Source organism: Doryrhamphus excisus, chromosome 16 (genome assembly GCF_030265055.1).
Source record: "Doryrhamphus excisus isolate RoL2022-K1 chromosome 16, RoL_Dexc_1.0, whole genome shotgun sequence".
In the NCBI taxonomy this organism is placed as follows: Eukaryota; Metazoa; Chordata; class Actinopteri; order Syngnathiformes; family Syngnathidae; genus Doryrhamphus; species Doryrhamphus excisus.
The window spans coordinates 8774511-8802395 of NC_080481.1; the positions used below are offsets into that span (position 1 = coordinate 8774511).

Consider the following 27885-nt stretch of genomic DNA (forward strand, 5'->3'; position numbering starts at 1 on the left):
ATAAAAACAACATCTTTCTGACGCTTGGTCAGCTTGCACTCACTATCCCGACAAAGTATTCATAGTCCTGCTGTGTTTGAACACTTGAAAATGTTGCCCATCCTCTACAATTCTATGTGAGACATGAACAAATATGCCTCTCTTTTCTGTGTGTTCTAAAGATATAAAAAAAGATAAAAAAAAGAGCCAGCTCATTACTGCACGAAATGGGAAACATTTATTGCGCCTATTCACACCACACCCGCAGCACGTCAGCGCCGCATTCACAGTCCCTCACACCACTGTCAAAAAGGCAACGCTCCATATTGGAGCTGCCACCACTGCTGTTGAGGTTTTATTTTTCAGTTTGGAAAAGTTGAGGCAAGGTCTAAGCGTTCGCTTCTACAGCATGTTGGTATGTGAAATCAATGCACCCCGGAATGGAGTTACGATAAGGACCAAAATAGGTTACTCCATGGTCACAGCATGTATATAAAACCATTAAACCTTGTTGGAGGTGTTTTAATCGCGGCCTTTATAGGCGGCCCATTACATACAAAAATGAGCTGTCTATTTTTATCTGTTTTTATAACTTTACAACACACAGAAAAGAGAGAAAATGGGTGTTTATGTTAAAAATTGCAGTTTTCCTTTAAATAATCTGTGTATTGGCAACTTATTTTAAATACCTAACAGCTGTTGGCCCCGTTTTTGTGTTTCACATTGCAATCAGTGTTCAGGGGCTGCTTGCCTTGGGGGGGGGGGGGGGGGGGGTGCTTCACAGCAACACGCAGACTTACAAAATGAGGTGTAAGTGTGTATGTGTCAGCAGGATGAGTAATGAGGTGCATGTTTTTTTGGTACAGTAGTTGTCTGTTGCACGTCAGGCATCTGGCTAAGTGTGAGTGTAGGATGTGCATTTGTACACCAGATCACCATCGTCAACTTGCTGCCGCGTTGTGTTATCCAAGAGTCATATCCTCCAGATACAAGCGTGCACGCACAAGCACGACATCCAGCGGTGCTCACACACACACACACACGGAATATAATAGCTACCGTCGTTAGCAAAGGTGTCAGTGTTTTTTACATCACGCGGAACATTCATGCCATATAGAGTGTAACATATCTGCGTCTGCCTCCCTGATGTGTGAACATACAGTATATTGCATCACCACACCTCCAGGTGTTGAAAATGGAAAGGAAAATGTTGCAAAGTGGAATGGGGCAAAAAGAAGATGAAGCGGGTGCAATGTTGTTTTGCAGCATACCAGTCGTATACTTACTGGAGGCGTGGTGGACGTTAAGTGTATGTACTGCATGTATTATGTCATGTTCTCTGATTGGTTCATCGCTGCCATGTGTACCAATTACGCTCCTGTGTCAGCGGAAATGGTCGCTTACCAAAGTGGCACCAGATTATAAAGGCGCATCGTTGATTTTGGAGAAAATTTAACCATCACTTAAAGCTGTTTTCTCCCCTTTTTTTTGTTGAAAACTGACATTTTTGCGGAAACTTCTATGTTACCAATTACTAAAGAACAGAAAACTGTCCAAACAAATCAATAATAATCACTATTATATTATTAATTAGTCTATTATTATTACTATCATCATTATTAGTCTTCTGATTATTACTACTACTGCTAGTATTAGCCTTATTGGCTTGTTCATTAGCCTGCTTTTGCCCTATTATATGAAATTTGTCAGATTTTTTTTGTAAAAAATAAATAAATAAATCCAAAAATTAAAAAAAAAATCAATAAAAAATATCAAATTATTTAGGGGGGCTTAAGACCCCCTAAAATAGGCCTAATGATGCCACTGCACTTAAACCGCAAAATATGATCCCGATATTGACACCATCCAGTGCACTCAAGTGCAGTTGTGTCAATTCTGCTTAGTCACTGCTGAGTACAACAACACAAATCCCTGTTGGTACCCATTTCCTCCATTCTCCACACGTGCACACAAGCAAGCAAGGAAACACACACACACACACAATGACAGCCTATTTGGAAAAGATGGAGTGCACGTCTTTTCACAATGCAGCCTGGAGCACAGCACTGGACCTTGGTTTCTGAGTCATGGTCCTCAACAAGAATATGTCACAATACGATGGCAAATGTGATGTCTTCATGTTTTGCTTTCCTTTTACCATTTTGGAGCAAACCAAAAGCAAGCAAACTTTTGTGGCACCCGGCTCACCGTTTTGGGGGCCTCGTTGCGTCGGTCATTGTGCACCGTGGTTGTTTCAATGAACGGAGCCAATGCTGACTCACTGCTGCTCCTCACTAACAGGGGCGTGTCTGCAACAAAGAAGGAAGACAGTGTGACACGGGAGACCAGATTAGTTTGAATTTACAGCAACAGTTAAGTACAGTTCCAAACCACGGCAGATACAATACAATACAAAACATTTTCATATAGCCATCAAAAATGTTATCCGACTCGCAGACCCATTATGGCAGCAAGGACTGCCACACCCACATATGACCAGCTGCCCCCTGGGCCCCCCACCTCTAAATCAGCCATTCACACGCACACTTACTGAAAACCTCCCCACAATGGGAGGGGTGCCATAGGCAGGGCAGAATCCATCATAAAACATTTCGAAAGAATCTAATTTGGAGCTTTGTGCTGCTTCTGGCTCTTAATATGCCGCCTAAAGCGAGCAGACTGCCGTGATATAAAACCCTCTGTCACTCGTATCGTCACACTCAAGCCAATAGAGAAGAAAATAAAGATGGGGGAGGGTGCACGATAAATAAAAATAGCAATAGAGCACCAAAAGACTGATGGAGAAGGAGTGAAGGAGAAAACGGAGAATCACCACAAAAAAGGGGGTGGGTAGTGGGGTAACACTCGCAAAATCCTCTCCCTTCCTGTAATCAATCTCTCTTTAGGGAGCAGTGACAGGGTCCTGGTCCAACGTGGGGAGAATAGAGAAGAGAACGGGCAAGAATGAAGGCGCTGATACGGTATGTGGGTAGCTGATGAAAAATGGTCATCCCGACCACCTCGGACACGCTCAAATATCCCCTCCAACAGCTTCCACATGTTTCACTCACCCAGTGTTATGTTCAGGTGTGTCGGGTAATTTAGATTAATTATGCTGCTGATGAGATTGCAGACGCCAGTCTGACCTGCCATCTGTCTGTGTCAGGTAAAGAGACTGGTGACTGGACCATTTTCTGTGATGTTGAGTCACCATCATTGATGTGATGGATCTTGGGCCCCGTCTACGCCAGTACGGACATTTCAAAACCGCATATTGTTTTGGTCCGTCAGTGGGAAAGAGGTCCGCAACGACTGATTGTTTAATGCGTGTCACATGCATGTGCATGACACCCTGTGAATACGTATTGATGTGGATAGAAATCGGAGACTTTTTTGACTGGCCTTATTTGCTTTTAGGGCCGCATGGTGTATTGTTGCAAGAGACGGAATGAGTTAACATTTCGTGGAGACTTTGTGTGAGATTGAACAAAAAATGAAAAAACAAAAAGAACGAAAGTTGCTTTGATTTTACACTGAACGTTCTGCTTGAAAATAAAACTAAACAGATGTACAATCCACAACAGGTTTTATTCTGACTGCAGATTATGGTTCACTGGTTCACTAAAATGGGCCATTTCTTAAGAAATAGAGGTTTGACACAGATCATTAAAATGCAAATACATGAAGCCAACCATCACACAAATACATACAAATTATGACAAACTGCAAAACAACTGTGGCAGGTCCATGGTCAACAGCCAGGGTCCCCATAAATCCTCCTCTGTTCACTCATGCATGTCCTGCAGCCATTTAATGTCTCACTGCCCCCTCAGCCACTTTAAGGGGCACAAGGTTTGACCCCTGACCCCAAGCGACCTTTGCTGAGTCAAGTGGTGGCATGGGGAGGAGGAGTCACAGATATTGATGACGGTTGCAACTCTCTTAGGGCATAAACAAGATTACGGATTATGATGGAAAGGTTAGAAAGAGTTTGGCTCCCCTCCTCGCTTCCGAGTCAGAGTTCTGTTTTTGGAGAGACCCGAAGGGGCCTTGTAAACTTTTCTGCCTAGGACTCTCCATCTGTTAACTAGGCTGCCTGTGCAGCTCTGGGAGGTTTATTGTCAGGGTTTCCTCTTGTTGTCAGTTGTGAGAAAGTTCAATATGACTGAAGTGGTAGTTCACTGCCGGGACAACGGAAACATCAAGCAGATATCTGTCAAATGCTTATGATAGCTTATGAAGTGACTGGTGATGGGTTTGCCTTTGTGTCAATGTACAAGCATGCATGGACTGTATGGTGTTTGGACATTTTATTGTACATATTGCGTGTGTACACGTGTGTCGCCCAGTGGTCTCGTTTCTCTGGCAAATCGATCGAGCGACCCTGTTCAGGCTGCTCATGGGATGATGCAATAAGGACTCTCTTCCTAGAAGTGTGTGTGTGTGTCAATGTAGCAGAAGATCAATACGAGTCTAATCATCCCACCGGGCCAGTGTGAAGTCCAATCATCCTGTTCAAACAACTACTTCAGCCACACACATAAACACTTTGACGCCTGACTGATTACAGAATTACTCCTTGTTCCGCCCCACACCACTCACTGCGATTACATGCACCCTATAACCAGATTATCATGAATAATCAGTTTGAGGTAATAGTGCCAATAAAAGGAATTAGGAAAAACATGATTTTCGCAGAAAACTCAGTTTACACGGCTGGTCAATATCAAGTTAACGTTGCGCAAAATGAGACCAATTTTGCCACATAGCTCTTCGCTCACTCGACATGTAGTGGTTATTTATGTTGGTAATGTGTGCATCGATTGAATGAAAGCTAATAAGGAAAGCCTAAGGGGAAGCAGAGACATGGTGAGGAGACAGCTGAGAGGACCACTTTAAAACAAGGATGGGAACTACAGACATTTAAGGGTAGCGTTTGGCATCGAGTCTCCAGCATCGTTGAGAACCGGGACTCGCTTTGCGATTCTCCCAGGATCGCTACAATTTTTTAATGATGCCGGGTCCACCGACAAACACCAACGAAGAAAAAGCGACTACAATGTCTTCCTTATAGTGAATGGTTGTGAATTATGTGCTATATACAATATTGTCTCTACTTTTAAAACTAGGATGCCAGAGGAGAAGTTTATACCAGAGGAGTTGCCTAACTACGCAGATAAGGTCCGTAAGGTGGGCTAACTCAATGCTATTTTCTTTATATTTACGTAGTTCTGTGGTCCTGACTTTGACGCATGTGCTCCAAGCAGTAAGAATCAAGCATCAAGTCAAAGAATAAATGACGTCTGTCTGGTGCCAATGTTACCAAGGGTTTCAGGATGCCTGCTGATGTCGTGAAAGTTCGCTGTTAATAAAAGATGAAAGCCACGACTGCAGGATGCATCATTTTTCATGCATGTATTCATATATGTCAGCATGCCTCTTTTAGCTAAAGTCAACAGACACATGTCCAGACCTCAAAATTGGAGCGATGTGATCTACTTCCTGTTTACGTGTCAAAACAAAATAATGATGATACGTTTTGGTTTTCGTTAAAGCTTTTGGAACACATTAATTATGAAAACTGAGCTTCCACTTTTAATACAACCAGCACATTGATCATTCTATCTATTCTACACAAGTCATTTAAACAAAGTCATTGGTAGAAAAATGTGTGGTATTGCAACAGACAGCGTTGTTATCAGTGGGCGTGACGGGTCATGATTGGGTGTGACAGTGATGTGTGATTAGTGGAAAACAAGGAAGAGTGCAGTGTGTGTGGCAGAGTAGTAGGGAACAGTGATGAAGTCTACCTGTTAGTTTTATTGCTTTTTGTCTTCTAAGTGCTGTGGCAAGCCTGGTGTGCGTTACCTGTTGGAGTTTATGACTCTCTGTGGAAGGTTCAGCCGTGTTGGGTGGTTTCAGCAACATGCCATTGTGTTCTTATGCCATTTGCCTGTATTCATACATGTATGTCTGGATAACAAAAGCTGCCTCACCAACTCACTCGGGCTCTTTGTGAGAGGGCGTCACAGGGTCACATCATAACTACGTTAGCTGGGGTTCAAGGGGGCTGGAGTGCAGGATAAAGCTGCAACGGTAGGGGGCTGGGAGGAAGGGGTCCTACCGAGTTGGTGGGGGGCTGGAATTAGTCCATTCATGCTCAACTAACAGGCTGCAGTGTTAATCTGGTTAGAGTTGGAGGGCAAAGAGATGTGATGGAGGCGGGTCAGGGTGCAGGAAGCCGTGTGGTGAGCAGGTGGTGGAGGCTGAATAGTAGAGTGGGTAAAACACCACTGACTGGGGTGGAGTGGGGGCAGCTAGAGGAAACATAGGGTGGTTTAAGTGTGTGCCTATGGGCAAATGTTGAACACACCCATGTTTCACGTGAGCAAAAGTATTGAAACATCTGACTGACAGGTGTGTTTTGTTGCCCAGGTGTGTCCTACCTTGCTTAGTCAATCACTGAATAGCCCTACAAATGTCTAGGTTTTGTGTGAATGGTTGTTTGTATGTGCCCTGCGAGTGGCTGGCAACCAGTCCAGGGTGTACCCCGCCTCTTACCCCAAAGTCAGCTGGTAAGGCTACAACAGACCACCGTGGCCCTAGTGAGGATAAGCGGCATAGAAAATAGATGGATGTCTACCATATTGGGTAATATGAGTATAAAGCCATTTAAAGCTGTCATTGCCTTATTTTCTCAGATTACATCGTCTGTATTGGGTAATACAAATGTAAAGGTGACTATAGGGATGTTGTTACATGTCTAGAGGGCTCTAATACAAAAAATTACATATATATAGTATATGCACACACACACAAACATTGTATCTGCAAAAGCTGTAAAAAAAAAAAACTATATAGGTATTTTGCTGAAAGTGAAAGCTTTGTGACCTACTAGATTTGAGGGTGACCTCATTGACTTCTATCTCCCCTTGAATCGGCTCCTGGAGCTGGAGGTGCGAGTAGTAATTCAGTGGCTCGGGGCTGGGGGCAGCACTGGAGTCGCCATTTGAGATGCTCTCTCTGGGACTGTCTGTTATCCCACGTTGCACTTCGAAAAACGCCACCAGCTGAAAGAAAAACAAGGCATCAAATTAAGCTTCCGTGAATGCGATGTACAAAGAACAGATGTGTTTATGTGTGTTTGTGCCAATAGTCGCATGTGCAGGCCACAGCAAAGGATGCTGGATTCACAGCTCATAACATGCCAGCAGGTGACATTTCAGCAAAAGGTAAACTCTGCAACACAGGAGAATAATCGAGACCGTCATTCTGCTGTTGTGAGGGCGGGCGAACGTGTGTATGTAAAATTAGCACTCCCCCTGAGATGTGGCATGAGAATGAGAAGCTGTCATATGCGATGGCACGGGCACCGCAATGAGACAGGCACGGGAAATGAATAGGATGGAGGGAGGGTGGGGGAACGACAAACCATCCTAATTGAGACAGGGACATGGCTGAAAATAGAGTGAAGGGGAAGGCCACACCTCTGCCCATATGCGGTGTGATAAATAGGTGTGTGATGGGGCTGACTGTCTCATTAGAAATCACAGGCGAAGGAGATAACCACTTAATAAAAAGCAATAACTGCCCTGGAACAATGGAGTTGGATACAGCAGCAGACAGGATGTCAATTAGCAACAAAAGAGTCGGGGATGTGTGTGTGTGTGTGTTACTGAATGAGGCAGTGTGATGCACATCTTCTATCACACCATGACGCTGTCTCTCACAGCCTCCCATGATTCAATATCCTCATGACACCTCAGCCACAAATGCGACACTTGCTCACCCCGTGTGTGTGTGTGCATGTATGTGTGTGAGAGAGAGGAATTGAGGGAACTGGCAGTTGCAGAGGAAAAGATGGGAAAAAGAAAGACTTGATGCCAGGAAAACAATCCGATTGTGCCGCTTGATGAATGCATTTCCAGCTCTTTTTCTCTTCTTTATCTGCTTTCCTCTCTCCCTCCTTATCTCCATCCATCCCCAGAGGCGGCCATCTCTTTCCCTTGAGCCCGCTGACTGCATCAATCAAATACGCCGCCCAGGAGCTGAGTGTGATGTGTGAATGAGCACACCGACGGATGAGCTTAGCCTAGCATTTATCATTTGCAGCAACTTGGAGAGGTGGTAATCATGTCTAGTATTGTTTTTTTTATATAGCTATAATAGAAGGGGTGTGGCCTTGATGAAGAAATTCCTGCAGCTTCTACTCATCACTCGATGAAATAAACAGCATTGAATTGTGTACAACTGATATATTGGAAAATGTCACTGTAATTGTTTATTAGGCATTGTGATACCAGCGCCATATACACAACACAAGTAGCTGAAGAAACTGTGCATGTGATTGGGCTGCATAACAAAGCTTTCTAGTTCCTCCAGAATCTGCACCTATTCAGCTGTATTTCTTTGGATTTCATGTTTCCTGTGCAAGGTGTCTGTTTTAATCCACCCACGGCCCGCCTCAGGGCACGCCCACTGTGGTTGGTCACACTCCAGAGTGCTTTGAAGGACGTGTTGTGCCGCAAGATGCGAACCTTGCTAACCTGTATTGGAGTTGATAATAAATGGCAATTTATCTTTTTAAAATGTTCGCTTTTAACATACTATTGTTCCAACATGAAATCTGGTGCTTGTGTATCTCACCAAACAACCCAGTAACAATACTGGCACCAGGTGACCAGTCTAGAAACTACATATCATTTCAGAATCTTTGAATGCCTTATATATTTAATTTGTATTAGCCATTTTTATACTTGAAAATGCTTAATTTAGGCAAAAAAAATCAAGAAAAATAATGAATGGCCTCTAATGAGGAAGCCAGACTTTCAGAATTATTTGATCCACCATAAGATGTTGTCATTAAAACAGCACAGGTCAAATACAACAGGCCTAATTCAAACACATACAGTAGACTATGACGTGTTTTACTCAGGGAAAGACATAGCTAACATCTGTGATCACATTATTATGACTGATACTGCTGTCACACAGGTCCTACATGCATACATGTTCCTCATGTTTAACTAGAGCGGATGTAAGATGCTCGCCGGCGTGAGAAACACTAGATGGTGTTTACATGCTGCAACTCACAGATGGAATGGTAGAGTGCCTTAAATAATTGATTCATTCATTTGCTACAATTAATTGAATGCCATGCAGCCTGTGTAGAAGCAGAGTAGAGAGACGCACACACGCACACAATAAGAAGCATCTTAATGTGCACATTAAGAAATGTTTAGGACAATATGTAGACACTGCTAAAAGGATGAACAGTGCCACCTTGCTTTTGCCGAACTGTTCTGCACGTCGGTATGTGCACACACAAAACTAGGGGGGAAAAAAAATCCCCACACCCACAAAACACACACTTCCTTTTTTCATGTGCTCCTACTAATCAGCTCATTTTTCTTCCGGGCTGCTATGTGTGTGCGTGTGTGTGTGTGTCTGTGAGTAGTGTGTGTGAGGTACCAGTCTATTGAGCTTCTTTGCTTTTGTGATGTTGTCATCCATCTCAGAAAATGCCCACCTTCTCCGTCCTTCATTCTTGCTTTGAAGGAAAGATGCATAATTCAGAAGGTGTACACTGAATCTTGACAGTAAATGGTAAAGTAACTCAACCATCTCTCCTTGCCATATTTCTGTCCCACAAACTATGTACAAACTAACTATGTACAAACAACAATAATTATATAGGAGATACAATGCCAGTCATGGAATGAAACACTCGCTGCACATGTGCTAAAGTAAGGACGTGAAATATATGAACAGGGCTGCTGTGATACATGAAAAATGACAATCAATAGAAAACAAAGCATTGTCACACGCTTACTTGTTTCAATCGACTAGCAGCTAATTATGTCGGTGGACCCTCAGTTTTCAAAGGGTCTAAAACCGCACCGTACGAAACAAATCAAACTATTTTTCCCAACAGGAAACAATGTTAATCCAATTCATCCATTGCAAACACCTAAAAATGTGAACATAAAAATCTTTCAATATAGGACAATAATAGTTTTGAATGCAGAAAACAATGCCAAACGCATATAATTGACCAATAAAATGGATACATGAACATTTAACAACACTTTTAACCTGACTAAAGATTCTTGTTGCACTTTGCTACAAGTTATTTCTATTCATTAGCGTTTTCTTTATCAAAGTGCTGACAATTGCAACTTGCTTTATTCAATTTATATTTTGATGAAATGTAATGGAATGTTAGAAAAGGCTTGATCAAGTGAGTTTACTCAAACAGAACAATAATAGGCAACAGTATAACAAAAAGGGACCCATTTACGTCTTTAAGCATCTGGGGTATGGTTTTATCCACACGGGTAGGCATAATATAGCGATGTTTGAGGTGCTCAATTAATCATTTAATTCAATTTTAAACCTGACTTTACTCAACACCGACAGAGACTGGTTATCTTTTCTGTTACAGCTAATGACTTATGGCGTCCCGTGGGAGTTTCCTGTGTAATGTGCGATGAGTTTGGTCGTATTAAACTTCCCTGGTTCTGTGCTGTGTTCACAGCCGACATTGTTCATACTCTGGTTGTGACCCGGCTGCTATTGGATAGACATGCTGGGGTGGAGTTGGAATCAACTGCTTGTTCCAATACAACAGATTTTAAGATACAGGCTGATATAATCTGATACTCATCAGGACACCCTGAGTGTAGTTTTATCTAAAACAGAAACCTGGGGCATTTGAAAACCGAGGTAATTCTTTCAAAAGATGAAACGATAGTCCAACAATGCTATTCGGGCTGTATAAAACAAACTGAGGGGGCGGCAAAGCTTAACCCCTTTCTAATTAAAATGCAGAGTAATTAAAGTCATGCAGCCTACCGATTATTGTTAAAAATTATGAGCACATAAGCATGCACAGGAATGATGGGATTTACAGCTCTGGTCAAAAGTTTACCTACACATCATGTCAGAATGGTTTTGGCGTTTGAAATGATTTATTTAAAACAATGTGGGTGTAAACTTTTCACAGAGATGCCCAATTGAAGATTCGGACCCAGGTCTTCCCGATCTCCAGACTGTGTGGCCACCATGCTAACCACCCGTCCACCGTGATGCCCTTTTGATTCATTGTACGTCACTTAAAATAACCCAATCCGGACTGTTCATGTTTGTCTTTGTAAGTAGCTTTGTAAGAAGCAGAAGTCTGGCTTTCTCAACAATATCAGATTTGTCCAGCACTTCGATACAAATGCCAATATCAACCAGTATTTCATTTCTATGCCAATATCGGCTGACCGATATTATCAGAGATCCTTAGTAAATAGATTTAAATTTAGAATGAAGTCAATCATCTTTACATGTCATATATAGCCCCACACTTGTTTACTTTCCGCTGTTTGTTTAGGTAGCAAACTGTGTTGAAGTTAACCAAAACAGCATCAACTGATTTCAGCCTTTTTGTGAATCAATTACGCCCACTTAACCTTGTTGATTCAAATGTTTGAATGACTTAACTCCACAGTAAGACGTGGTTGAGACTGCACAGGAGGAGACATTCACATTCACATACCTTGCAAGGCACCATCAGGGCGTGTGTTATCTAAACACATAGAAAATTGGTAGTATTAACAGCGTGTGCAGGGCTAATCCTGTTTCTATTCCAACCTAAATCTACAGTGCACACTACAAGATGCGGGGGATTACCTGCCAAGGATACCACGCACACGCATCCACACATTAAATGCACCCACTATCATACTCCTACTCATGATGTGAAGTGTATAAATAGATGCTTAATCTATGTTGTCAAGGCTGTGGTAAGGGACGCCTTAAAAATAAGGCAGAGATGTTGCCACTTCGACTTTTGCATGTCGCTCGCTTGCCGTTTGAAGAGACGCCAGCAGTCGCACATTGACGTCCACATTGAACATAACATCGCTTTGATCCCTCTGACAGCCCCATCCAACGCGGCAAAGTAAACTCCTCCGCTGCTTAAGCGTTCATGCAAAAATTGGCAAATGATGACCCAGATCTTAAATGAGACATAAAAATAGCAAAATGGAAAATTCACAAAACTGCCACACTTGACACTGGAGTTTGGAGTGAAATATTTTGATAGACAGTATGACCCCTTGTAGCACCACAGGTGTATAAGACAGAAAGACAACTTTTGACCACATTAACACAAAACAAGGACACTTTTGTTGACTTACTAGAAGAAAAAACTCCTGGTCACATTCATTTATCGTCTGTATCAGACCTGATGTTTGTGAGTGCACCTCGCGTTCTGTGCCATTTGCTTGCTATGCAGCCACAAGGCGCTTGCCATGTTTTGTCAGGAAAGACATTGTGTGAGCACTTAACGTGCTGTCCCATCCGACACACAGCTGCGGATATCCGATGGAGAAGAGCGCGCCACAAAGAGACAGACCAAAACATTCCCCCAATTTGGTTCATTTTAGTCGGAAAACGCAACCGTTTAGTGGCAGTCTGGAGCTGCATGAAAGTATGAGGAGAGTATGTCCAAACCTGGCAGGCTTGTTAGCCACATGCGTCACCACGCAGCCCATCTCATGAATTATTATTTCTAATTATAATATTACCGACAGCTGGTTGCACCGAATCCATAAAATTGGAGAATATTTATCCTGCTTCGGGAGACAGCATCTGAGGCAGGCCACATTATTATTTATGTACACTCATAAAGTAAACCCTTCATAAATCATCTGCACCCAAGGAGGGAAAAGTAGGGAACGACGGAAGCGGGTGACAAGGCGGCTTCAGGCCTCATATTTCTCACGCCTGGCAACACAAATATCAAAAACTGCTCATTCATCAATCCTGCTGTGCAAATACCACAGGCGCTTATGCTGGTTGCATCATTGTGCGAGCACAGTAACATTTTTATTTGCAATCTGCTTTTCTGTCTTCCCAAAAAGCAAAGTCTCTTTTCCCTACGGCCGACACACAACCACCTGCTACCTACTTCCCTCCTTCCCTCGGGACCTGACAGAGAAAGAGAAAGAGTGATTACGATGCAGCATTAAGGTTCCCAACTGTGGCCGTCTTCCTCATCCCTGCACCTGCCCTCATTTAACCACACCCTTATGAATGACATCTTCTGTACCAATCGCTTGGCTTTGTGAGAGCTCATCTGATTTAAAAGGCAATAATGTATTCATACATCTTCTCTATTATCATAAGGCCAAACGGGGCACCTAATAAAATAGCAAGTGCCCAAACAAAGCATCCAAGTATTGGTGACTCAGTAGAAGAATGATGGTTCTTTTTTAGTTGGAATACCTTTGATCATCTATATTTTGTGTGTGTTTATTTATTTAAAAAAAATGCGCACAGAACAATGAACAAATCTGTGACTCCTTTCTTTCCTTTATTCTCTATAAAATGTGTGGGGTGTTAATATTTTTGCGTGTCTGGAACAGATTAATTGGATTTACATTACTTTTGATGCAAAGGATTCATTCGTTTTTCGATGGACCCTTTGGAACGGATTAATAATGAAAACAGACGACTGACCACTGTATTTACAGTATGTGACATTTAAATTAAAACTTAATGGAAGTGCTGTTACAGAAATGCACAAAGCATAATTCTGAAATCAGTTCATTCATTTAATTAATAAATTGTTCAAAAAACAGGTTAATTTATTGTGTATGTTTTTGTTGTTGGCGGCACGGCGGACCAGTGGTTAGCGTGCAGACCTCACAGCTAGGACACCAGGGTTCAATTCCACCCTCGGCCATTTCTGTGTGGAGTTTGCATGTTCTCCTCGTGCATGTGTGGGTTTTCTCCGGGTACTCCGGTTTTCTCCCACATTCCAAAACCATGCTAGGTTAATTGGCCACTCCAAATTGTCCATAGGTATGAATGTGAGTGTGAATGGTTGTTTGTCTATATGTGCTCTGTGATTGGCTGGCGACTAGTCCAGGGTGTACCCCGCCTCTCGCCCGAAGACAGATGGGATAGGCTCCAGCACCCCCCGCGACCCTCGTGAGGAAAAAGCGGTAGAAAATGAATTAATGTTTTTGTTGCTCCCATGGCGGAACTAAAGTTTCTTGATTTGTGCTGCCAAGTGACTACAACAGTGTTAACCAAGCACAGAGGAGGAAGTAGTGAACGCACAGCACATTGTTTACACAGACTGTTTAAGTGTGAAGCTAACGGTCACATGGATTTCAAAGACCTTAAGGACCTCTTTTCACAACCAGCACCCAATGAGTTCTCACGGCGTGAAGGCAAGGATGCATAAGACGCTAGCTCATGTATTAAACGCCCATTTCAAAGAACCAACCTGTGTCTGTTGTCGTGGAGAGAGCTACACTTAAGCTTAAAACAAGGTAGTCATAAGCTTAACCCCTCCTTCCCTTGGCGTGCCCATGTTAAATATTGACAGGCTAATAATTCAAGTGGCCTATTCAGACACAACAGCTCCATTCATTAGGCCAATCAGCCTGTAGATGAAGGTTGAGAGGCACCAAAATAGAATAACAACAATATAACAAGACAGAATGTAATACCACACTGGACGCAGATGTGGCTTCATCTGTCCAGTTGCACCAAGGAATCATTAAACATTTGCGATTACAAGGATTCATCCCCGCCACAGCAGTGAACGTGTCCCCCCCCCACGCAGAGTGTGACTCTCTGCTGATTTGAGTTATTAGCAGTTGGAGCGAGCTGAGATGCTGGGGGAGAGCACACCAAGTTTTCGGCGAACACACAGAAACACACAGCGATGTCAGCGAGTCCAGTCAGAGTAGTTCTGCTGTAAATAAGTTGCTATGTAATTAATCATTAACAGATTGTGATTAGCTTCTCTGCAGGCGTCTGTGCTGACATGCCAGCAAATTGCTAAAGCTAACACTGCAATTGCTTCTTTTTTTTCCCCACCACTTGAGTGCACATGCCTTTGAAAGGGTAACCCCCGACCTCACACTCCCGCTGGGATCTCGTCTCCACGACCCCTGCAGGCAAAGCCGCTAATGGGTGATCTGACACAGACCGTCGCCGGAGTAACCGTGATTCACGGCAGAAGGTGTGTCATGATCTCGGGGTGTGGTGGCCCTGTGTCGCCTCGGTTAGTCACAACATCCCGACACGGCGAAAACACATAGGCCTCATTCCAGTCTCTTGCTTTGGAGTGGCACCATCAGTCAAAGTCAAAGCTAGCGCAATGGCTCATGGAGTTGGATTAAAATTCAGCGTGCAATGAAAAACAGCACTGTACATGAAGAATGAGCAGGAAACTGTGAGAAGCTTTTTTGTTGGGGGGGGGGGGTGAAGTCAAAGTCAAGACTGATAAAGCAATAACACATACTCATGGTTGGTGTGCTAGAGCCAATTTACCTGATGCCCACCTGATGAACCCTCCTGAATATCCCAACATGGCAGGCTGAGGAGGTGTTAAACATGTTCACAGTTGAAGATGTATGGATCATGATTAACATGCAAAGAATGTATAGATTATGATTAGGCTGGCATGCGTGTGACATTTTTCTAATTAGCGCACTTGAACCTCATGCAGCAGCTCATCAATGGCCATTCAGGCGGCACGCCGATTTACTGTGCCACTGTTCAAATGCCAATCAAATGCCGCTCGCTGTGGCAGTGAATGAGGAGAGAGGGAGTGAACAAGCCTGAGGTGTCACGGTGCGTCAAAGGCTAATCAGCGCACCTCGCAATCACGTCCCATTCACTGAGGTTTCTCTCGGGCGGGTTACCACGATTTAACTGCCACCTCATTGTTGCCTGTCAAGAGGAGCTGACATTTAACATGTATTAAAAGGACAGAGCACTACTGAAACTGGTGGAAGCTGCAGCTTCAGTTGGCAGTGGCGGACTAGATGCCGCCCCAGTTTGGATTGTTAAGAAGGCTCAAAGTAGAACCTCAAATGAAAAAAGATGAAATACAAATGAGACAAAAAAGTAAGCAATTTATGATTCATTCATTCATTCATTCATTTTAACCGCTTATCCTCATGAGGGTCATGGGGGGTGCTGGAGCCTATCCCAGAGAGTGGGCGAGAGGCGGGGTACACCCTGGACTGATCGCCAGCCAATCACAGGGCACATATAGACAAACAACCATTCACACTCACATTCATACCTATGGACAATTTGGAGTCGCCAATTAACCTAGCATGTTTTTGGAATGTGGGAGGAAACCGGAGTACCCAGAGAAAACTCACGCATGCACGGGGAGAACATGCAAACTCCACACAGAGATGGCAGAGGGTGAGATTGAACTCCAGTCTCCTAGCTGTGAGGTATGCACGCTAACCACTAGACCGCCGTGCAGCCCCTAATTTATTTTTTATTTTTATTTTATTTTATTGCACATGAGCTCCACTTCAAATCGGATACCAGCTGAAGAGGTGGGATACTAGATAGATAAGCTTCTTGGACCTTTTAGGTTGATGATGGAGTCAAAATCAACTTCCAAACTTATTTGCCAGTCTGCATCTGTCAAGAAGACCATGGTTTTTCATGCGGGACAATGCGCTGCAGACCCCACTGCTAGCTAGGCAAAAATTTAAAGAATGGCATGGCTCCCTTATCCAGTTCACCTAAAACCTGCTGAGATGACAGCATACATCTCATATTGTGGCGTCATTTTTTAAAGATCTGAGATTTTGGAGTATTTTCATTTTAACTGATGAATTTAATTGCATAATAACTTCTCCGATATTCCACAAAGAAAGCCAAATCCCTACTTATACACTAATAGAGTGTATAATCTGTGAAGGGAGCACTTCTTTGCAGCCTTTTATTGGCTATGATAGAGCAAATAGTTGGCTAAATTATGGCTCAAGAAAGACACAGACGGCATTTAAGTGCAGGAAAAGTGAGCAGCTTGACAAAATCGAGATTAAAAGGGTTTGCTTCCCAATTAATAATTTGACAGATCAGAAATTCCAACAAAGCAGCTACCGAGCGGCGCTAACTCTTCAGGTCAAGACTCTGCTGCAAGAGAAAGAACTCTTTTGAGGACAGCAATGTACACATTCTAAACATAGGCGACAGAATTTACATTAAGGTTCAGAAGCCATCTCTGAAGAGAGGGGGAGGTCTGCAACACCACCTTTCTCACTGTAGTCCCTTCCTAAAATAATCAATCACCTTGGTTTCAAGTGGGTCCATGACCTTCATTACATGTGGATGGAATACAACCAAAGGTGATACCGCCATCACTGGCGAGAGGAGGCCCCACTCCATTGTACCTCCACGACCGTCATTTGACAACACATACTGTAGCTCATGCTTGTGACAGCTTCTGGTGGTGTTTGTGGACGTATTAATCACTTGGTTGAAATATGATTCTGAAGTGAATGCTTGATGTGACCCGGGTAGGTTGAGTTTGCCATAGACTATCACTGACAGGAGCATTACCACGAGGCTGTTGTCTGTGACTGTGTACACAGTTGTGTTGAACACACTCAAATTTATGAAGCTGGTGGTGGAGAGGCTAATGAAGGCATGTTTGCGTGTGTTGATCATAGCACAGATGCAAGGGGAAAGACCTTTAATCACATCATCATCTCCACCTTCATCAACCACCAGCGGAGCTCCTTTGGCATTCACGCTCCAAATACACTGTACGCCATCCTGTGGCTTCATAACGTACACGGATGTGTATGTGTGAGTGAGGGCTGGAGGAGATAAAGCGGTCTGGACGTGCTAAGCAAACCGTAAGCGTGCAAATCGCCAGCTATTAAAAGTCATTAGCATGGAGGACTAACACGGGGCTCATGCTGTGCTGAGGAGCCTTGACAATGGGCACACTCTGGTATGATTGATGACGTGACGCTGTCGGCCACAATAAACAGAACAAAAAACAAAACCCACTAAAGATAGAATCTGTCTGCTGTGGGAAGGTAATAAAACAGAGACAAATAAAGAAAGCCAGGCTAATCAGCAGGACCAGGCACGGCTCATTAATCTACCAAAGCCCAAAGTGCTTGGAAGACCAGAGACAAGTGAGATGATGGGCACATTGTGAGCATCGCTCGCCTGATATCTTTTCATCAGTAGCAGAACCAGAGACCAAAATTACAGCGGAGATGAAAGTGGGTTCGGTGTTTGGGGAATCGGGCGGAAGTTGAGCGAGTATGGAAACAAAAGGTAAATACGACAGTTCCTCCTCAGTGAAGGTTCTACGGAAGCAAAGCACTGCTTATAATTGACCCAAAAAAACAGACAGTTGACGTCAGTGGTTCTCAATTATTTTCTGTCATTGCTCCATTGGTGGACAGAAATGTTTTCGCTCGCCGCACTGCGAAACTGATTATATGTATTTATTTTTCTGTACTGTACAGACTGAACTTGACACTGAAACCAGCGAAATGCAACAAAATGGAGAGCAGTGAAGCACCCAAGTGTATTCAAGAGTCAAATTGCATGCAGAGTATGACAAATCCCCCCCCAACAGTTCATCGTGCACCCCCCAGTGGTGACGCATTGGGCTAACTTGTTGGTGAAGAACCACATCTGTGACATAGGGGGACGGAGGGCGTGAATGGAACCATTCAAATCTGTGAGTCACAAATAAGACGCATATCTTATTATTACAACCAAACTGTCTCCGAAAACTAGGCTTCTGTTCTGCGCAATTGCAAAAGCGTCTATCCAAGCCCTGAAGACATTTCCAAATCTATTATTCAGCTGTTACGTCCTTTCCTTGAAGCTACTGTGGTAAACTTGCAGCTATTTAAAAACAAAAGATACTGTGTAATTGTTCAAATGTCAATGAATTAGTCTTTTCGCTGTCTAAATAGTCACTTTTGTGTGCAAATCTATTTTAATAAAATAAAAAATATATAAAATATATAAAAACACCTCCATGTTTTCAGAGAGCTTTCATCTGCAAGATTCTTATTCTTATCAACCTGAAAGGATATTTGTGGAAATGAACATAACAATTGAACCCAAACCCCAGTGTCACTGCAGAGCCCATCCTTTGCTCACCTTATCCCGGTCTTCCACGAGGTCCATCAGCAGGTCATCCATGTCCAGGATGCCTCCATCAGTGTACTCCAGGTGGTGCGTATTTACAGCACTTCTCCCATCCTGCACAGAGAAGTTACACTTAATCACAAGAGACTGACAAATCCATTACAGCTGATGCAGATCAAAGGAAAGACGGAAAATGTTCGATACAAAAACATTGTTGACTTGAGATCAGTGTAAGATGAGACAAAAATAACCATTAATGGCTCAGATGTGTTTAGCAAGTGCTGCGTATGAATGCGGGAAAACAATCTATTTTTTCAGTCATGTGGTCAAAGTCATTGCCGTCAAATTCCAGGGTGGTTTCACTATCACAGAGTTCAGAGTGTACACACCCTTTAGAGCTGTTTGCAGTCGTTGAGTCGAGTGGTTAGCGCACAGACCTCACAGCTCGGAGATCAATTAGCAAAGTTCAATCCCACGCTGGAGTGGAGTTTGCATGAGTTTGCATGCGTGGGTTTTCTCCGGTTTCCTCCCACATTCCAAAAACATGCTAGGTTAAATTGGCGACTCCAAATTGTCCATAGGTATGAATGTGAGTGTGAATAGTTTAGAGTCTATATGTGCCCTATGATTGGCTGGCGACCAGTCCAGGGTGTACCCCGCCCGAAGACAGCTGGGATAGGCTCCAACACCCCCAAGACCCTCGTGAAGATAAGCGGTAGAAAATTAATGAATGAACCCAAAAGGACCCATGTGGACTGGTGTGATCACTCATGTTTGGAGCTGGACGTCAGCAAAACCAAAAAGATAGTTCCAACAAGCAGATTCACAGTGAGCCAGAAGACCATGTTGAGGAATATGAATACATGGGGCACGCAGAAGATCCAAAGGACATTCAGCTCCTCTTCAGGAAGCCAGAACATTCTCAGGATGGACTACTACATCACCACCTTCATTCAATAAGCCTCCAGAAAATGGTGACAGCTCTAAAGTAATTGGGAAATCTCTTAGAGTTCTGTTGACAGTCTATGAATATCTCACATTGTACATCAGGCTGCCAATTTCAGTGAATTCAGGAGGAACAAATAAATAGACATTTTCATTGAGGCATGTTCAAAGTGTAATTGTAATGTTTTAGCATTCATTTGCATCATTGGCTATGTGCTCATGTGCTTAATGTTGTGACCACTGTGTTAATGTTGGAACACGTTGTAACCTGTGCACTGCATCTGCAGCAACAACATCCGGGCAAAGCTTGAACACCTCACAAGACAGGACAAACCGGTCGAACCTGAAGGCCACCATTCTTCCGTTGCTCATTTCTTTCTGGTGGGCAATGAGATCTCCGCCTCAGTCAGAAAGATTTAACCCTAGTCCCATTGAATTAAAAAAATGAAAAAAAAAACAATCCTGTGGTAACCAAACACTAAATCTTGTACTACCTATTTTACAAAATACTATGGTATCCTGAAGGTTAATTCAACTGGCAAACTCGCATGAATCTAGTCTGATTGGCTGCATATCATTCTACAAACTTGTGTGCCTAAACTAGTGCTTCTCAGTTATTTTCTGTCACTTTCCTTTGCACAAGCACGGTCATTCAGCCACATTGGCGGCTTTTTGAGCATGAAGCTCTCCTTTAAGGTCAGGATTGCCTCGGCCACTACAAAGTCTTCATTTTGTTTATCTTCAGCCATTCAGAGGTGGGCTTGCTGGTGTGTTTTGGATCATTGGCCTGCTGCAGAACCCATGTTGGTTTCAGCTTGAGGTCACAAACAGATGGTTCGGTCATTCTCATTTAGGAGTTTTTGCTAGATATCAGACAGTTCCATTTAAATGGGACACGGTTGGCGTATTTTGGAGGGTTTTTTTGTGAGGGCTTTAACATTAAATAGGTACTTCCCACTACGTCCATTGTTAGATAGCTCGTATTAACTTGTTTAGAATGCATAGAAAATATGTTTCACAAAAGGTCTGTGAATGATGGACAATTTTGTGCTAAGTGCTAAGTGCAATTCCCCTTTAATAAATTGTTTAATTTAAAAACTGCCTTTTGTGTTCAGCTGTATTGTCATTGATTCATATTTACATTTCTTTGATGATCTGAAACAAAAAAAAAAAAGAAATCAGGATGGATGCTACAAGTTTATAGTAGGCGGCAGATCTTTGGGACTCATCATTTTAAAGTAGCTTGCCATCTGAAAAGGTGAGGTGTGGGCACCCCTGAATTACACCCCTTCATATTCTGCATTTTGTATCTTCTCAAAAGACGACAGGAGAAACTGCACAAAAGCAAGCATTTATAAGGCACTTTCACACCACCTTTTTCCTTCGCTAATCTCTGATGCACACACCAGCCCACACAGGGCAGCATCTCACTTCCACATACATTGTGAGGAAGTGCTCATGGCTGGTTTGGCGAGCCGTGAAGTGGCGGCATATAGGCGCTATAGTGTGCAGCAAATACTGCTTCCCTTCACAGATAGGGAATGCAGTAAACAAAAAGCCATCACCATCATCATCATCATCATCGCACAGCAGGAGTGCAAAGATGGCTGAAAGCCCACCACAGTGACAACACGTGTGCAGTGAGCTTGAAGCTTTGGCAGTTTTGGAGGAAGTGAGAGCTTAGGAAAAGTCACAGGCAAGCACCCAGTGAAGTAAACATCTCATTAACAAGGTCTATGCTGCATCACTGAGATGCACACTGCAGACGGCTCTCTCGGCGTGGCCATAAAACAGCACAGCTTCAGCGATTAAACCCAGCTTTCTGACACTGTCCTTAGGATGTGCAGTTTACGTGGGTGCTAAGTGGATGTTGTTGGCAGAGCTGCACTGTCCTCATGATCATGTGCCTCCATTAGGAGCAGGCCAAAGGCAGTTGAGTCAGCGTCCGCAGCTGCTAATTAACACGCCTGGTGAAAAGCGATCGAGGCCTCGGGTGTATTCTAATCACCAGCGCTCTCATTTAGACTGCTTCGGAATCAACAGGGACTCGTGGGCTGAGTGGGCTGTCAGGTGTCTGTGTGTGTGCGGCGCCATCTAGGTTGTTTGTCGCCCCGCCACTTGCCGAGGGAAAGGCCATTCGGGCGGGATGAAGGGGAGCAGCCAGACGATAAGAGCGGGACCTGTCACCAATCCTAATCCCCCATCACTCAGAGGACAAAGCCTTCTGTCTGCCGCACACATCCCAGATTGTGACCACATTGAGGCATTAAACAGTAAACTTCCACCTGCCCACTGAGATACCAGAGCATTTAGGGGAAGCTATTGTCCAGGTGGACGGACAGGACCACTCACATCCACACTGAGAAGAAACACGTCGGGCAGCTATCAACTTAACACAGCACACAACATCTCAGACGGATAAAAGGTCAGCTCAGCACAATGATTAATGTTAAGATGATTTGGGAAAACTTTATACAAACAAATAAATATAATCATGCCATGTGATTTATCTTTTTGTTAGTAAATAAAAAAAAAATACAAAAACTAGCATAGTTCAGACATAGTTGCAAATGGCAATTAATCCTGATTAATTCAATTGCAAAATGTGATTGATCTGAAAATAAATTTCAATCATATGACGGCCCTACTTACTCTTTTGATTACTGTGGTCAATGTTTGCAAATCATAACGACAGATGATTTTCCAGATCCAACTATCTTTGCTAGCTTTGTTTATTATTTTGCACGGCTCAAAGAACTGTATATAATAACAATAAATCTATTATTTAGATCTTACATTGTCATATGTTGTTGTATTAAATGTTGTGAAAACAAATGTGTGTGTGGATATTGTTTTGTAAATCTTCCTACTGTGTTTTGCTCAGCTTATAATAATGATCAACAAATTACAGGAAAAATTATTAAAAGATGTAAAGAAATGTTCAAGTAAAATGTGTCGGTATCGGCAATAATGAGCATCATCGATACCAAGGTGAAAAACATGTGCAGTCCCCCTACTTTAAAGGCAAACTTCCTGTTTCGAACACTTGGCAACTTCGACTCGCAAGTGTTGCATCGTCGATGAACGCTGTTTTGGTCACATCTTGTGAAAACTATAAACAAAACGCCGACTGACAATACAACCTGGTTGAGTTGGCAGCTGGCAAACAAGTTTAAAAATGGAAGTAAACACCACACTTGAGCGGTGGTATACAAATAGAGTACAATTCACTTGCACACAAAACACTTGGCAACATTTCTTGAACCAAATCATGTCACGTGACCCATGACGTACACAAGCGAAGGTGGGTGAAATGTAAAGAATGAGAGGAATGGACACCACAAGTTCAATACATTATCCTGTCAAGGGCACGTCGTAGACAATAACCGACAATAAGGCGTTTTCAAATTGAATTTACGAGTTGCAGTTTACCTGATCCAAAATCTTACGGTATCTCCGCGTGGCTTGGTCCACTAAATCCCGGACGGTCCATCCAGATTTACACGGAACAACCACTGCTGTGTCACCAAAAGTTACTGTGACTTTCATAATAGCAAAAAAAATGAATTCAAAAGGGTAAAAGTCCACAGTATTGCTCTTCCTGTTCGTTGCGCGTCAAAATGGAGCAACAGGTGTATCAGGTCCGAATGGGATCACCTTCAAGTTGCTTCTACCGAGGCACACAGGTGTGCAAATCCACGCCAAACATGGTCCTAACACCCGGCAGCCACCTGTGGAGCGTTCCCCGTCATGTTTGCTTGTTACACCTAATCAAAATAAACACGACTCAAACCCGGAAGAAATCACAGCGACAGCGGCGTTTCAGGAAATCACTCCTGCGCTGACAGCCAGTCATATTTCAGGTGCATCGTCTTTTCATTGCTCAGAAATCACTTCCTATGCCAACAGCCAATCATATCTCAGGATATATCTCAGGTGCATCATCTCTTCATTACTCAGGAAATCACTTCCCTTGCTGACAGCCAATCATATCTTAGGTATTAATCCCTTCATTACTCGGGAAATACTACCTAAAAACTAAATCAAATGCCACTTGCTCCAAATTATAGACTTTATAGTAGGTGTCACTTTGATGTATGTATATTTTTCAGTGACATATCCACTGTGGAATGCTTCTTTCATGCAAGTATGACCTAACTAGAGAAAAGCATATTTGGTTGAAAAAAAAAAACATAAAACACAACACATATATGAAAATATTTTACTAAGTGATTATAATAAGTGTTCGTTTTACATTTGGTGGGTCCTTGTTACAATAAACCTACCAAAATAATTCTGGGCTGTTCATTTTATATGCAGCTTAATCCTCATTAGTGCCGCAAGAGTATGCTGGAGCCTATCCCAGCTGACTGTGGGCAGAGGCGGGGTACACCCTGGACTGGTCGGCAGCTAATTGCAGGGCACATTACACAACAACCTTTCACATCCACATTCAGCCGCCAATTAACCTAACATACATCATTTTGGACCAGTACTCAGAAAAACCCACACCCAGAGATTCAAACCCAGGGATTCCAGATCTAATGGCCAACATGCTAACCACTAGTCCAGTTCATTTATACGTATTTCACTTCAAAATCTCACTAGTACCCACATTTGGGAACAGGTGGCATCCTTAAAAATATATTTTTGGAGGAAATATGTATTGAAATTATTCCTAAATGAGCGTTTGAGACATTGTACACTTTAATGAAACTATCCTTTCATGTTATTAGGTGTGTTGTGAAAATTTCTTTCTGATATTAATGGTCTGCGGACACGGTCCTGTGCCTTACTCCTGAATATTGTTAGGTTGTGCTCTGGGGAATTTCCTCACCATGGAATCAGGGAAAAGGCACCACAACGGATGGATTTGTAATTGGGATGAGCAATTAGTTCCGCTGCCAGTGTTATTCATGCAAAATGTACAGAACAATGATGGGCTGTCAGCTCCAACTCCTCTCATCCCCGCTAATCTGAAAGCAGTAAGGTGGGGTGGGGGTGGGGGTGGGGGTGGGGGTAGGAGGGTGAATGACGAGAACAAAGCGCTGATCATGAAGTGGCCGTCTTGTACTTTTAAGTACTTTTAAGGCTATGGACACACTTTTCATTTTTGATTTTGTTAAAACAAACAAACAACAAGTGTGAACCGTAAGGCCGGAAGCATAAATACCAGTGGTAGGTGCACAGTGCATTTCAATATTTTCAAAATATAAATATTATTTGTGAACGAAAATTCCTAAATCTATTGGATAAACAGATGGGAATTTGATTCCCACTTCCCACTAGCTTGATTACAACACCAAGGGCTCTAATTTCATAGACCGGGCACCGCACCAACGGGGTGTGGCCGGCGCACTTTGCAAATTTGGAGAGCAGCGCAGACTGGCGCAGCGCGGCACAACCCACGCCTCCATCCCTCCCACCGCCACAAGTAGCGAAGAGGGAGGAGAGAAGGCGTGAGAGGGTTTAACCCGTCATGCACCACGTACGCCACCTCGTGGGACACATCATGTGTTCCTGACAGTTACATTAAACACAGCAGCAGGCTAATCCAGTCATCTGCCCCCAAGTGGGCGCTAATGTTCCACATTGAGTTTGCTTCGTTATAGCTTGACTTGGCAACTTTCCGCTTCAGCCACTGGTTGATTGTGACAGTCGACACAGGAATCAAACCATGCCATCACGTTGAAGAACCAGATGCGCATGCGCACACACAGGCAGTCGATACCTCACGGAATCACGTGTGGCATTGTTTAAGAGAGAAGCTTTTCTGTTTGTTCAAGGTGGCTTTCGTCATCAACTCTGTTTGCTTAAGAGGCCCACAACAGAGAGGCCTGAGCATGTTTTCTCTGTTCCAGGTGAAAAAGCAGCATGTTATTTTACACAGCTGAGTTATTGAAAAAATTATATAGCTTCCTCTTCCTACATGACAAAGAAAGGCGTGTCTGTCTGTCCTGAGAACGGACTAGTTTGACAACAATGCCTCTCTGCACTGTTGGAACAACAGTTTGCTGACTGATGTCGTTTCCTTCATTAACACCGTCATTAACATCAGGTCATGTGAGATGCAAACAGTGGAAATAAAAAGATGTAATATCCTGCAAACTTCATCAAGTGTGTCTTTTGGGTCTTTTCTGTCAGGAAGTGAGGTGTGCCAACCAAAGTGCTTGCTGTCAATAAAGCCCAGTGATGGTTTTTGTTGTTTTGTTCGTCTCTCTGAGTGCAATTTACAGGGTAGGCTTGTCTGGGTCGATAATCATGTTGATTTGCTTTCACTCTCTAGCAGTGCCCCTTTTCTAAAGAGCAAAATTGACGTTCTCAGCGGCAGCACCACTGCTCCTGTGTTTTTTGTTCGGTTTGAGACCGAGGCCAGTCGATAGTTGCGACTTTCTTCTCTCTTCCTGCTGCGCAGCTTACAATTATCAGTCAAGAATCAGCATCCAGGATCACGCAGAAAAGTAGCCTGTCAATTTTTTTTGGATGTCATGATGGCAGAACCTGGGCCTCAGGCAATCGGCCCTCCTTTAATAGTGCTTCTCTTCAACAACGGAACTAGAAGCACATTGTAACCACTTAGAAGAAGTATAGACCAGCAAATTTAAGAGGAAGTTCTCTCGTAAACCAACATGCAAAAAAAAAAAAGAAAGTACTTTAAAGCATCATGCTGTAAAAACAAGTGTTAAACTTTGCTGAAATTCCTGCTCTGAAGATGCAAAGGCCACAAAAACTAAATGTTTTGCTGAAAGGGGCCCTATCCTGCTATGTCAGGCGCTTTTAAAATGATCTTGGATCCCAGTGGGGCACTATAGTAAGTTTATTTTTAATAAAATACTCCATAAATCTTAAGCTGTGACCCTCGCCTCCTTATGCTTCAAATTTCATGGCTTTACTTTCTCAAAAAACATGTTACTATTTTGTGGTTGACAATAACCATTAGTAAAAAACCAGAAATCTGCATATTTAAGCATATGTAACATGTTTTGTTAAGCATTTTCAAGTATAGCATTTAGAAGATGTGATGATATGTAGTATTCTACACTGTAATGTTACTGTAATGTTCAGTCAGAAAAGAGGCTTTTATTGCAGGTTTAAATTATCTCACAGCAGACACAATAATCCCTAACATGGACTACTAAACTCAACTCTCACACCCAATGTCACTTCCTGTCCGCCCAAGTCTTATTTATGTCTTATATGTGTTATTGCTTCTTATTATGTCTACTACTTTGGATATTACTGTGACGACGTTGCGGTAGAAACCGGATTCGGACCCCAGGATGCAGAGGACACCGTGGTCGATGCGGTTAAAGTCTTTAAATATTCTGTCATGACAACAAGAGGGGTAACCAAGGACAACGGCGTACCAAAGGAAAGAAAAGATGCCGTGGGTGTAAGCCAGGAAATGAAAATACCAACAGGGACCTGCGGAGCCACAGGGCGTGCAGCAGGAGTAGTCCACGCCGACTGGAGGGCACCCGGGATTGCCGATGAAACAGGGAGGCACGGACGTGATGGCGATTGGCGTGAAGACCAGAACAATAGCTGAGTGCCATCCAGTCGCCACAGGTGGGTATAAATGGGGGAAATGGAATGCAAAACAGCTGTGGCACGTCCTGTGGCTCCGCCCAAGGTGGGAGTGGTGAAATCTAAAAGGGACAACAGAATTAGTGAGCAGTACAACCAAAGGAACATGATAATACCACCAAGGCTACCTAATCACTGTTATGATAGGGCGTGACAATTATTAGTGTAAAGGTGACTATAGGGGTGTTATTTCCTTTCTAGAGCGCGCTAATAATGTTCAAAACTGTCGTCAAAAGGTTGTAAAAAGGTTTTCTATGCTGTAACTACAGAAATATTTGATTTATAAATTGGGAATCCCACTTTTTGGAAATTATTACAGGAGTGTGTCGATGCAATTAACCGTGATTGAGTGAGAGGTGGGGTACACCCTGGACTGGTCGCAACCCAATCACAGGGTCAAGATTCCTTATTTACAAATCGAATATT

At 43.1% G+C, this 27885-nt stretch overlaps 1 protein-coding gene across 3 annotated transcripts in view; it reads right to left on the reverse strand.

Moving 5' to 3' along the window:
- pard3ba (par-3 family cell polarity regulator beta a) overlaps positions 1 to 23733 on the reverse strand; it is a 99955-nt gene extending 76222 nt beyond the window's left edge. For 2 of the 3 annotated variants that reach the window (XM_058050742.1, XM_058050741.1), the window contains exons 1-4: positions 23305 to 23733; positions 18940 to 19041; positions 6875 to 7049; positions 2188 to 2288 (exon numbers count right to left, since the gene is read on the reverse strand). In XM_058050742.1, the coding sequence (XP_057906725.1) occupies positions 2188 to 2288; positions 6875 to 7049; positions 18940 to 19041; positions 23305 to 23421 (495 nt within the window). In that variant the 5' untranslated portion in view covers positions 23422 to 23733. The remainder of the gene's footprint in view (positions 1 to 2187; positions 2289 to 6874; positions 7050 to 18939; positions 19042 to 23304) is intronic. The other variant, XM_058050744.1, reaches the window with a different exon arrangement.
- Between the last annotated feature and the right edge of the window lie 4152 nt (positions 23734 to 27885).